Source organism: Callorhinchus milii, unplaced genomic scaffold (genome assembly GCF_018977255.1).
Source record: "Callorhinchus milii isolate IMCB2004 unplaced genomic scaffold, IMCB_Cmil_1.0 Scaffold9, whole genome shotgun sequence".
NCBI lineage: Eukaryota > Metazoa > Chordata > Chondrichthyes > Chimaeriformes > Callorhinchidae > Callorhinchus > Callorhinchus milii.
This window is the reverse complement of record NW_024704750.1, coordinates 20,760,218-20,772,138: the sequence shown is the minus strand read 5'-3', so window position 1 is coordinate 20,772,138 and position 11,921 is coordinate 20,760,218. Positions and strand designations below refer to the sequence as shown.

General features: G+C 57.2%; 1 protein-coding gene and 1 long non-coding RNA gene across 3 annotated transcripts; both read right to left on the bottom strand.

Annotated features, from left to right (window-relative positions):
- Positions 1 to 847: 847 nt before the first annotated feature.
- On the bottom strand, positions 848 to 6,022 carry LOC103190046. 2 transcript variants are annotated; one of them, XR_006085301.1, is made up of 3 exons: positions 5,940 to 6,022; positions 5,030 to 5,229; positions 848 to 2,484 (listed from the first exon to the last, which is right to left on the bottom strand). It is a non-coding gene; the product is annotated as an uncharacterized LOC103190046 (long non-coding RNA). The 2 variants fall into 2 exon arrangements; XR_006085300.1 differs by lacking the exon at positions 848 to 2,484 and adding an exon at positions 3,587 to 4,037.
- A 993-nt stretch (positions 6,023 to 7,015) lies between these two features.
- On the bottom strand, positions 7,016 to 11,921 carry chp1 (calcineurin-like EF-hand protein 1). The gene is made up of 7 exons (XM_042338116.1): positions 11,606 to 11,921; positions 10,136 to 10,208; positions 9,356 to 9,436; positions 8,440 to 8,567; positions 8,295 to 8,356; positions 7,430 to 7,552; positions 7,016 to 7,282 (listed from the first exon to the last, which is right to left on the bottom strand). Exons 1-7 carry the CDS (start codon positions 11,670 to 11,672, stop codon positions 7,229 to 7,231), a joined length of 588 nt encoding a protein of 195 aa, XP_042194050.1. The 5' UTR covers positions 11,673 to 11,921; the 3' UTR covers positions 7,016 to 7,228.

Below are 11,921 nucleotides of genomic sequence, written 5' to 3'. Positions count from 1 at the left end.
TGTGAGAGAGTGTGTGTCAGTGACTGTGTGTGCGTGTGTGACTGTGTGTGTGGCTGTCGGTGGGTGTGAGAGACACTGTGTGACTGTAGATGTGACTGTGTGTTATCAGTCTGTGTGGGTGTAACTGAAGAGATCAGCAGGAGATGTTGCTCCTGATTGCTATCCAGTGGCTGCCGCCCCTTCCTGAGCGGTAGGTGGGTGAGGACAGGGTGGGCTTTTCAGTGATCTCTACTTCTTGCCCATCTCACAAACAATGGCTGTCTGAGCAGCTGATCATGACACAAATACACCCAAGTCTGAAGATGTATATTTAAAGAAGGGAGTGTTTCACATTTGCACTCAGCCTGGCTAAGTCTCCCGCACTCTCGTCTCGAGTCTGAAGGTTGTAGATTCAAGCCCCACATTAGGAATCTGAGCTCCAGTTCAGGCGGACCCTCCAGTGCAGGGAGACCGCCCCATTGTCAGAGATGCCGTCCTTGGTGAAACCAAGGTGGAAATCGGGTGGAAATCTTCAAACCCGTAATGCTCTTTCAAAAGACAAGGTTTCTCAGTGTCCGTGACTGACGCTCCCCCAAATTAAATTGGTCATTCACTTCACCACTTTGCTGTGTGTAAATTGGCTGTCGTGTTTGCCCACAAACAGTTTTTACACTCTGCAGTGAATCGTGTGCAGCATTTTGAGATGCCCTTGAAAGGATTATGGTATCAGTTGGGAGTTGTGTGTGGGTACCATGTTCCACTCGGCCCAGGGTTTAGAGAATTAACAACATGCAGTTACAGTAATATAGCAGCCGTCAGGCAGGGTACCATCTTGGAGCAAATAAAGGCTGAGGCACAAACACTGAACTCTAGTGACCCTTGGCACTCGGGTATTTTATTGCTGTTTGTTCTGTACAGAGGTGAGGTTAGAGCAATCACTGCTCCACAGCTCATTCTACAACAGTGAATGAGTCACACAAACCTGCTCATCTCTCAGAAATGCATAGTTTAATGCAAGCTGCCTCATGCACTGTAATCATTGCATTTTAACTCCGCTCCCCATTAAAATATAATATAGAAAGCAGGTTACAGACAGGATATGCCTTGACAACACACCGATCGGGGCAGCCAGAGGATTCAGCTCCCCTCCTCACAAAAAAGAGTAACTGGTTCAGCTGCCACCTCAATTCTTGGATGCGAACAGTGAGAGCAAGTTACTCGATCACTAACCAGCTAATCCACATCCAGGTACAGAGCACCCAGTTCCAGCAACACAGGTTGCACACAGAGTAAAGCTCCCTCTTCACTGTTCTCTAACAAGTCCAACTTCAGAATGACTCTCGTCCACTCTAATGCGACATTTTCCAGTCCCACAACCGCACAAGGAAATAACAACCCCCACCCCCACCGCTGGGAGCAGGTTTACAGAGTCACGTCAAGGACAGAGTGGCCATATCACAACCCGTTTCCCATTGACTGCAAGATGCAGGAAATCTAAATTGCATCCTTATTGCTGAATGCTCAGACTTAGAACATTAACCTGACTTTCCCTCCATCTAGCTCCTGACCGAACACACTTTACACCATGTTGAATGGTAACCTGCTGGTTTGGCTGTGGTTCCTGTGACAGGTGGGGATCGGGCCTGGGGGCAGACCTGAACCAACAAACCAGCCATCTGAGGCCTGCGTCCACCGAGGCTCGGTTCCCACTTACTTACTGTAACCAGCTTTCAATTTTTTGAAATAAAAAGATTGACACAATATCAGCATTTGTTAATATTATCATTTTTTATGTATAAAATGGCGACTTTTGAGTGGTAATGACCCCAAAAGTCGGCCATTTTGTACTTCAGAAACGATAAAAAGTTTTTTTTAAGAGACAAAAAACAAATGCTGTTAAGTTAAATCCGTGCCTAAGGGTTAGATTAAGATCAAGATTATTTGGCCAAATAAGTCAGCCACTTCCTTCTACACCTCTGTTATACAGCATAAAGTACTGATGCATGCACAAAAAGTTATTGCTAGTAATAGTTAGTAATGCTTAATATTTTATGGCTTTAGAAACTCAGGAGGTATTTTGTTATTTTATCCAAAGCTAAGTTATTCCGCTAAGCACACGCCTTTCAGAGAATGAGCACACACTCCCCCCGCGCGGCTATGCTGTGTAGTTCTGCAGTTGGGGTGCTGACATTGGTGTTGATTTGAAAAGTCACAAGGTGGGGGCTCAGAGCACAGAGTGGTGTTGTTTTAGCTGGGGCTGGCACTCGTCTCTCTCTCCCCCCATCACTGCCACATTCACCTCTGCCTCTCCAGTCAGTACCGGCAGGTCTCTGGGGCGCAGCACCCACTCCCCTCACTCCAGCTGGTTACCAGCTGCTCGGGTTCCTGGTTCGCTGAAATCCATTTCCTTCCAGAGATTTGCTGCTCGGGAACTCTGCTCCCGTCCCACTGCTCCAACAGTTGTCATCCCGAGAGACAATCACACCCTCTCTCTGGGCCTCGGCACTGAAGCCAACACAAACAGTAGGAGAAAATGAGACGCGATGGGGCGATGGTTCCAGGCTGGGATGTGCTGTAGTCACTCATTCGGTGGCTTATCAAAGTCATTAGTTCATTAATCCGGTTCTAGCCTAGTTTAATATGTTTGTCACAAGCTCTGCTAACCTCATGCACTGCTCTATACTTGATACTACTGTTGCTGCTACTAAGCACTAACGTGGCGTGGATCTGTACATCTCCGAATGGAAGACATTGTGATTTTGTTGTTCTTTTTTAAACTTGACGTGGCTTGTTTACACGTTACAATATTGCACAGCCCGAAGGTTAGTGAAATGACAGGTAAAGCTTCTGGGTCAACAAAATCAGGGAACACTCGCGCAGCGGGAGCAAAACACTATATACAGCAATATGATTGGCTCAGAGCTCGCTGGTGGTGGTGGGTGGGGGGGAGGGATTTCTGGGGCTCCCTGCCCCCACCCAGAGATCGTCCTCCAGAAATACAGACCCCCCCCCCCCACTCCTTCCTGGGCTCTGTCATTTTCAAAGACTGAACAATTGGAAGTGCAGAGCCTGGTTACCACAGGACAGACTGAGACAAGAGCATTGGGAGTAATGGTATCAGTGCTGATCACATAGGGAAAGGGGGTGGGGGGGAGGGGGGAAGACCAGGATTAGTCTCCTCACAAACCCTCTCCTGTTCCCAGTCCACTCGCCACCACATTACAGACTGTCACGCCTGTGTGACTCAATCATTGACTGGGGGTGGGGGGGGAGGAAGAGGATATGGGGAGGGTCGGGGAGGGAGAAGGACATAGATAGGGGAGGCAGGGAGGAAGAGGATAAGACTGGAGGGCGTGGAGGGTGAGGGAGGGGTCGCTGTTTGTGGCTGCTACTTGTTCAGAATCTAATGGACTGTCGGGATGGTGAGGTGTGAGGCTGAGCTTCAGTGTAAAAGGCCCAAGTACTGAAGGTGAGCAACACAGAGACACAGAGAGACAGAGATAGACAGACATAGAGACATAGATAGTCAGAGAAGCAGACAGAAACAAATAAAGACAGACACTGAAAGACACGAGACACAGACAGAGACACATGCAGACAGACAGAACAACATGCATTTATATAGTGCCTTTCACACAGGTAGCATCTCGGAGCTGTGCAGACTGATATACACCCTGCTGAGGGGTCTGCCCTCTGGTCACTTAGTAATTCTATTCACTGTCACTCCCACATCACAGACAGACAAACAGGGGGAGGGGAACAGCCTCCAGGGGAGGAGCTTGGTGAGGGGGAGGAACTTCAGCAGGGAAGGGGCCTCAGATGGGGTAGGAGCCTTGGGTGGGGAGGAGCCTTGGCAGAGGGAACAGCCTTGGTAGGGGACGAGTCTCAGGTGGGGGGGAGGAGCCGCCTCTCCAGGGTCACTCTGCTTCGCGGGAAATCGCTTTGATGACAGCTGACGGTGGTGGCAGCTCCCGGGACATCAACAGCAAAGCTCAGCCTAATGCAGGAAGCTGGGAGCCGCAGGGACCCAGGCATCTACACCATCAATACGCCCCAACCTGAGAGAGAGAGCAAACACAAGCCCCAACCTGAGAGAGAGCACAGCACTTTACACAGCGGGCAAATGGTGGCCACACTCACAAATGAAACCCTGACAGACACACTCACCCTGAGTCACACTCACACCCTGATAATTGTCAGTCACACTCACACTTAAGTCGGGTCTCCTTGGAGCTGAACTGGCATGTCCGCAGTATTTAGCAGGGCACCGCTGACAGCACAGGCTAATCAAAGTCTGGAAAGGCTGACAAGTCACTGGGGGCAGGAAGTCATCCCACTCAGCTCCTGTTAACCCTGCAGGCCAAAGCCCTAACTGGTAGGGTGGTCCTAGTGGGAAAGCTTGCCAGACAGTGCTATCAATGGCAAGCTATGCAGTTTTAGCTGGTTAATCATAGAATCACACGGCCCATCGTGTCTGTACCGGCTCTTTGAAAAGAGCTATCCAATTCAATCAGCCCCAGTTTTCTCCCGATAGTCCTGCAAACTTGTCCTCCCCAAACAACTATCTACTTCTCTCTTAAAAGTTGTTATCGAATCGGCTTCCACCACCCTTTCAGGCAATGCATTCCAGATCTGAACAAATCGCTGTATGAAAAAATTTCTCCTTACCTCACCTGTTTCTTTTAACAAATATTTTAAATCGGTGCCCTCGGGTTACCAACCCACCCGCCAGTGGAAAGACTCCAGTAGTTACCACAATGTACACTCTGGGGTCCCCAAGCCTTGGCTCTTGTCAACCTGCACCTAATACATTCCCAGAAGTAGGTGAGCAGTATGCGTCCCTCCAGGGAGAGAGTGCACATTCAATTTCAACAATCTGTGTAATTCTCAGCTTGGTTTCGCATGTGTCAAGCTGAAAAATCAATAACATCGACAGCCACACTCACACCCTGACAGACTCACTCACACCGACTGCTTGACATCCTGACAAGTCATACTCACACACTGACAACAGTGCCTTAAATCAAGAAATGACTGAACACGGACTGACCGAGACTCGTGCGGATGTCCAGGGGCCGCTGCTTGATGGCCCCGGGGGCCACTTCCAACCCCAGGTTGCCCATCGCTGCTCCAACGTGCTGAGTGCAGAGAGAACGAGGTCGATAACGGTGCCGCTGGAGCTACCGGGGCGGGGGGTGGGTCTCCTCCTCAGCTTTAAACACGGGTAGTTCCGGGCTGTGTAATGTCCGGCTGTGCAATAACAGAGTGAGTGAGAGAGGGAGACTGGGAGAGAGAGAGAGAGAGAGAGAGGGAACGGCACGAGCTGGAATGAATCAGCCGTCCACGAAACAGATGACTTTGTTCAGCCACATTTAACACAGCGACCGTCACATCCAACAATGTCCTGGGAAGCGCGGCACAGTGTCGGGGAGGACGGCAAGCGCAGAGGGCGCGGAGAGGGCTGCCGGGGAGGAGAGGGGAGGGGAGGGGACCACCGGCCCTGTGAAGGAAGATGGGGGCGGGGCGGGGGCATGTTCGGAGGGAGCGGGGGGGGGGATGGGGATTGTGTTTAAACCCATCGCCGTCGCTCAAGAGCATCCAAACCAAACCGAGAACTCCAGACATTCCCATCAACACATGGAAATCCCGGAGACAGATGGTTGGAATGGAACACGCGCTCTCTCTCTCTCTCTCTCTCTCCCTCTCCCCCTCTCCGGAGGGACGTATCCTGTTTACCTCAATCCAGAAAGGATTGGGCGCAGGTTGACAAGAGCCGAGACCTGGGGGACCCCCTCCCTCCCCTCCCCCCAGAGTGTGTGTTGGGGGCAACTGCTGGAGTCCAACCCACTATACCCACATCGCTGGCGGTTGGGAGCTCTCCCTGGCGAGCTTTCCCGCTGCTGACCCGGACAGGGCCGCCCTACCCGCTACCGTCCCCGGGGTTGGGAGCGCGGGGTTACCATCCTGGCAGGTAGTGTCCCTCCCGGGCCGCCCCCGAGGCCTCGGTCCTCTCCCGCCGCCATCTTGGCTCCGCTCCGCCACCGCCGGAAGTTGAGCGCCGGCCCACGCTCCGCGCGCAGCTGATTGGTCCGCGGGCCCGTCACTCGCTCAGTCCGACCGGAAGTGCCCGCGCCATCACTCCCGCGCCCCCCCCACCTTCCCCATTGGTCAGCTGCCGGGCCGGGCCCCGCCCACAAAGAGCACGTGACGAAGATTCAACACTTTTTTTTTAATTGATGAAAATTGAGACCGAAGAGCTGACAGGAAAGAGGCGACGTCACCGGGTGAGGAGCTCAGACACACCAGCAATCACAATCCTTCACCACATCAATAAATACCTGTGATCAATAACCCACAATCACCATCCGGGGCGGGGAAGGGACCCGCCGGAGGGGGCGGGGAAGGGACCCGCCGGAGGGGGCGGGGAAGGGACCCGCCGGAGGGGGCGGGGGAGGGACCCGCGGGAGGGGGCGGGGAAGGGACCCGCCGGAGGGGGCGGGGAAGGGACCCGCGGGAGGGGCGGGGAAGGGACCCGCGGGAGGGGGCGGGGAAGGGACCGCGGGAGGGGGCGGGGAAGGGACCCGCCGGAGGGGGCGGGGAAGGGACCCGCGGAGGGGGCGGGGAAGGGACCCGCGGGAGGGGGCGGGAAGGGACCCGCGGGAGGGGCGGGGAAGGGACCCGCGGGAGGGGGCGGGGAAGGGACCCGCCGGAGGGGGTGGGGGAAGGGACCCGCGGGAGGGGGTGGGGGAAGGGACCCGCGGGAGGGGGTGGGGGAAGGGACCCGCGGGAGGGGGTGGGGGAAGGGACCCGCGGGAGGGGGTGGGGGAAGGGACCCGCGGGAGGGGGTGGGGGAAGGGACCCGCGGGAGGGGGTGGGGGAAGGGACCCGCGGGAGGGGGTGGGGGAAGGGACCCTCGGGAGGGGGCGGGGAAGGGACCCGCCGGAGGGGGCGGGGAAGGGACCCGCGGGAGGGGGTGGGGGAAGGGACCCACGGGAGGGGGTGGGGGAAGGGACCCATGGGAGGGGGTGGAGGAAGGGACCCGCCGGAGGGGGCGGTGGTGGGGGGGGGGGAAGAGAGAGGTTGGCTTGGGCCAGATAGGGGAGGTAAAGCAGCCCAGCCCAGCGCAAAGGGGAGAGGCAACAGCTCCCTCCACACACAGTTCCAGGTCCCGGCAGCCTCCAGCGGAGACGGGGGGGGGGGGGGGGATGTACGCAGTGTGCGAGTGGGGGGTGCTGGTGAGGAGAGAATCTCAGTGAAGAAAACGGATGCTCATCTTCTGCTCAACATCGACTTTCTCCAGAACCTGAAATGAGAGAGGCAGTGTATGAGAGAGAGCCCCAGAGAGAGAGAGACAGAGAGCGAGGCAAGAGAGATAGAGCAAGCGAAACAGGGACACACATACAGACACCACAGTAACAGACATGGCGACATGGGGAGAGCGGGGTGCTACCTTCTGGAACTCGGTGAAGGAGATAGAGGAGTCCCCGTCCTGGTCGGCCTCCTGAATAGTGCGGTCGGCGATGCTGCCCAGCTGCTCATCAGAGATGTTCACTCCAACCATCATCCGAAGTACCTGCCATTGGAGTGGAGCAGAGGGTGAGAGTGCAGGGGCAGGAACAGGGAGCGAAAATGGGGGAGGGGGGGGTAGGGCCAGGTGCAGGGATAGGGAGGCCAGGGAGCGGGCAAGGCCAGGGAGCGGGGGTGGACCCCAGGTTCTGGGAGCCTAAGAGGAAGCAGGGCGAGGGAGCGGGGGGGCGGGGCGAGGGAGCGGGGCGGGGCAGCGGGGCGAGGGAGCGGGGCGAGGGGGCGGGGCGAGGGAGCGGGGCGGGGGAGCGGGGCGAGGGAGCGGGGGGGGCAGGGCGAGGGAGCGGGGGGGGGGGCAGGGCGAGGGAGCGGGGGGGGGGCAGGGCGAGGAGCGGGGGGGGGGCAGGGCGAGGGAGCGGGGGGGGCAGGGGGGGCGGGGGGCAGGGGAGGGAGCGGGGGGGGCAGGGGGGGAGCGGGGGGGGCAGGGGAGGGAGCGGGGGGGGGCAGGGGAGGGAGCGGGGGGGGGCAGGGGAGGGAGCGGGGGGGGCAGGGGAGGGAGCGGGGGGGGCGGGGAGGGACGGGGGGGCAGGGGAGGGACGGGGGGGGGAGGGGGGGGGGGCAGGGGAGGGAGCGGGGGGGGCAGGGCGAGGGAGGGCAGGGCGAGGGCAGGGCGAGGGAGCAGGGAGCGTGGAGTGAGGTGGGGACAGTGAGCAGGAGGGGGCGTTGTGGAAGTGGGCAGAGGGGACTCCAGTAGATGGGGGGGGATGAGGTCCCAAGGGCAGGGTTGTTACCTGTAGCAACTCCTCCCGGGAAATCTTGTCATCCTTGTCAAGATCATACAGTCTGAAAGCAACTGGAAGAAACAGAGCGATTGTTAAGAGTTTGGGGGCAGAGCTCAGGGAGGGGCACATGTGAGGGCGAGGCACGTGGACTCACAGAGCAGCTTGTTGTTGCGGCTGTTGAGGGGCTCGGGTTCCCTGGGGTCTTTCGACTTCTCGTTGTCCTCAATGGGCCGGAAATGGGCCAGTGTCCGCATAAAGCCCCGGAAGTTCACCTGATCCTCGCTGAGCCGTGAGGAGAAACAGGGAAACTCACTCAGCGCTCTGTACACATTCTTGTGCAGTAACTGTTTATTTTGTCGCAAAAACGAAAATCAATTTACATAACGCATTGTCTCACAAACACCCATAAAGCGGCCAGGTTTATTTGGGGGATTACTGTCCTTCTGGGGGGGGCAAAGTGGGGTCTCCTCGGAGTTGAACTGGCTCCAAGGTGACATGTTTGGCAACAGAATGTTGGAATCGAGCCAACCCTCTGTGACAGTCTCTAGTTCGGTTCCTGAGCCAATCGGGTCTGCAATACTACAGGGCACGGCTGATAACAGCACAGCCCAGCCCGGCTCATCGGCAGGATCTGGAACGGCAGACCAGTCACTGGGGGCAGGGAATCATCCCAGTCAGCTCCTGTTAACCCTGCAAGTCAAAGCCTTAATGGGTAGGGTGATCCTAGCTGGACAAGCAGCAGGAAAGATTGCCAGCCAGCAATATCAATTGCAAACTATGTGGTTAGTCTCCAGCAGCTACCCCAATATCCACTCTGGGTTCCACAAGCCTCGGCTTTTGCCAACCTACGCCGGAATTAGCTAAGCATGAAGCATTCCTTCAGGGAGACAGTGCGCATTCTATTCCAGCAATCTATCTCTGAAATCTCAGTGTGGTTTGGATATGCTTAAGCACGGCGATGGGTTTCTGGATGGGTCGAGATCGTGAGTTTCCCCTCCCCCCCGGTGTGGTGTGTGCTGGAATGCTGCGAGTGTAAGAGGAGAATCTGTGAGGCTCTCACATCTTCTTACCTTTCAGGGAAAAAAGCGTTAATGATGCGGTCACCCAGAGGGTTAATGGCCAGCTCTGGGATTCGCTGAAAATCTTCCCGGCTACAGACAGACAGACAGACAGAGGTTACTCCAGAACAGCAGCCAGTAGCCCCCCGCCACACTGTTCGACTATAAATCCCACTTTCAAACTTCAGCCACGCCTCTACTCCTACTTTTCTGCCCCTCTGCCTTGCTTGGAGTCTAAGCCCATCACTATGAAACATTGCAAGATATGTATGTTCACGTTACTGTCTTAATATAACAGAAGAGGTGCAAACATACAGAGTTATGTAGCTCCAGCTATATAGGGCTGGTCACAACTGCAGTGTGGTGGTCTTGCAATCAGGGAATCCTCCTGTTCGCCCTGCAAGCCAAAGCCCCAACTTGCTGGACAAGCAGTGGGAGCGCTTGCCAGGCAGTTCTCTCAATGGCAAGCTATGTGGTTTTAGTTGGTTAGACTCCAGCAGTCACCCCAATGCACACTCTGGGGTCCCCAAGCCTTGTCTCTTGCCAACCTATGCCTAATCCTCTCTGGAATTAGGTAAGCAGAGAGAGAGTGCGCATTCCATTCCAATAAACTATCTCTGGGATTTCTATATGTATATTTTCTAAACGCATTCGCTCCACAGAATGAACAAGCCAACAGCCAGTCTGAGCAAGATTCGACTGCCTATCCAGCTCGATGCCATCCAATCGCCCCTGCCTTGCCCTCAGCCCCTGCCATGCCTGGCCCCAACCCTGCCTCCTGCCCGGCCTTACCTGAGAGCCCCATTTTCGCTCTTGTCCAGGCTGGTGAACCTGCTAAAGAGCCGGGTAATCTGGCTGTGAGAGACTGTGGGGGGGCAAGACACAGATTTTAGGCTGAGGAAACAGCATATTAGGCTCATCGATCGCACACAAAGACAGCTATGTGTTTTACGGTGTCTGCATTCAGCCTCACAGACTCTCGCTCCCGGCCGAACATTCTGCGCTGCGCGCGAGTGCGTGCGTGTGAGGTGGGCGCTGTGTGTGAGCTAAAGAATGAGCCGTGCACAATAGACCACAAATTCTATTTACACAGCACCCTTCACATTGGGAGGACAGCCCAAGGCGCTGGATAGACGAGGATTTGCACCCGATCTTGGGGTTGGATTCATGTGGCGCGGGGGTGGTGGGGGGGGGGGGGGGTTAGGGAGGATGACCAAAGGCGAGTGAGGGGATGAGACAGAAAAGGGCTCAGGGATGGAGGAGCTCCAGAGTTGGGGAAGGTGGGGGCAGCAGAAAGGCTGGTGTTGGTGGAGCGGGCAGGGTGTGCAGGATCCAGAGCAGGTCAGTGCCCTCCGGGGTGGGTGGGGGGGGGGAGGGTTTTAACAGGTCACGGGAGAGAGGAAAGATTACGACTGTTCGGGGCCTTTTGAACGGTGAGGGCGACGGAGAAGTTTGGAAAGCGGGTGAGTTAGCGCAGTCGAGCCTGGATGTAATGAAGGCGTAGATAAGGGTCTGAGGGCAGAGGTGGGGGGAGCTGAGCCGGTCTGGGCACGGATGGAGGTTTAAAGGGCAATGTGGGGTTTTTTTTGTGTGTGTGTGGTTGGGGGGGGGTGGGGGTTGTTTTATGGACAGGTGTGCGTCTTGAGGGGGTGCGTTTGGGGGGTGGGGGGGTTGTTGTGTGGCGGGGAGTATTTTGGGGGCATGTGTGGGGGTTTTTGGGGGGGGTGGAGTATTTTCTGGGGGGGTGGGGTGTTTTCTGGGTGGTGGAGGGGGGGTTCTGGGTGGAGGGGGGTGGGGTGTTTTCTGTGTGGTGGAGGGGGGGGGGGAGTGTTTTCTGGGGGGTGGAGGAGGGGTGGGGTGGGGGGGTGTTTTCTGGGGGTTGGGGGGGGGTGTTTTCTGGGGGTGGGAGGGGTGTTTTCTGGGGGGTGGGGTTCTGGGTGGAGGGGGGTGGGGTGTTTTCTGGGGGTGGGGGGGTGGTTCTGGGGGTGGGGGGGTGGGGTGTGTTCTGGGGGGTGGAGGGGGTGGGGTGTGTTCTGGGGGGTGGAGGGGGGTGGGGTGTGTTCTGGGGGGTGGAGGGGGGTGGGGTGTGTTCTGGGGGGTGGAGGGTGTGTTCTGGGGGTGGGGGGTGGGGTGTGTTCTGGGGGTGGGGGGGTGGGGTGGTTCTGGGGGGTGGGGGGGTGGGGTGGTTCTGGGGGTGGGGGGTAGTGGGTGGGTCAGTGGCTGCCGTGCCCCAGGCCCCGCCGCCGCCGCGGCCTCACTTACAGCCCGTCTCCTTCTTGATCTCCTCGATCTCCTCCTCCCGGAGCAGGCAGGACGCCCGGGAGCCCATCGCCGGTCCCGCCTCTCTGTGGCCTCCCGCTGCCGCCTCTGTGTGTCGACTGTGTCCCTCAGTCAGTCAGTCAGTCAGTCCCTCAGTGCGGCTCTCAGTGCCTCAGACCCGCGCTCTGTGAGTGTCTGTGTCTCGGCCGCTCAGTGTGTGGGGTCTCTCTCCGTCTCTCAGGTTGAGCGGCTATTGCGCAACCGCAGATGTAGGTTCCAAGCAAACCCCGCCTCCCCGTGACAGTGTGTGCTGGCCCCG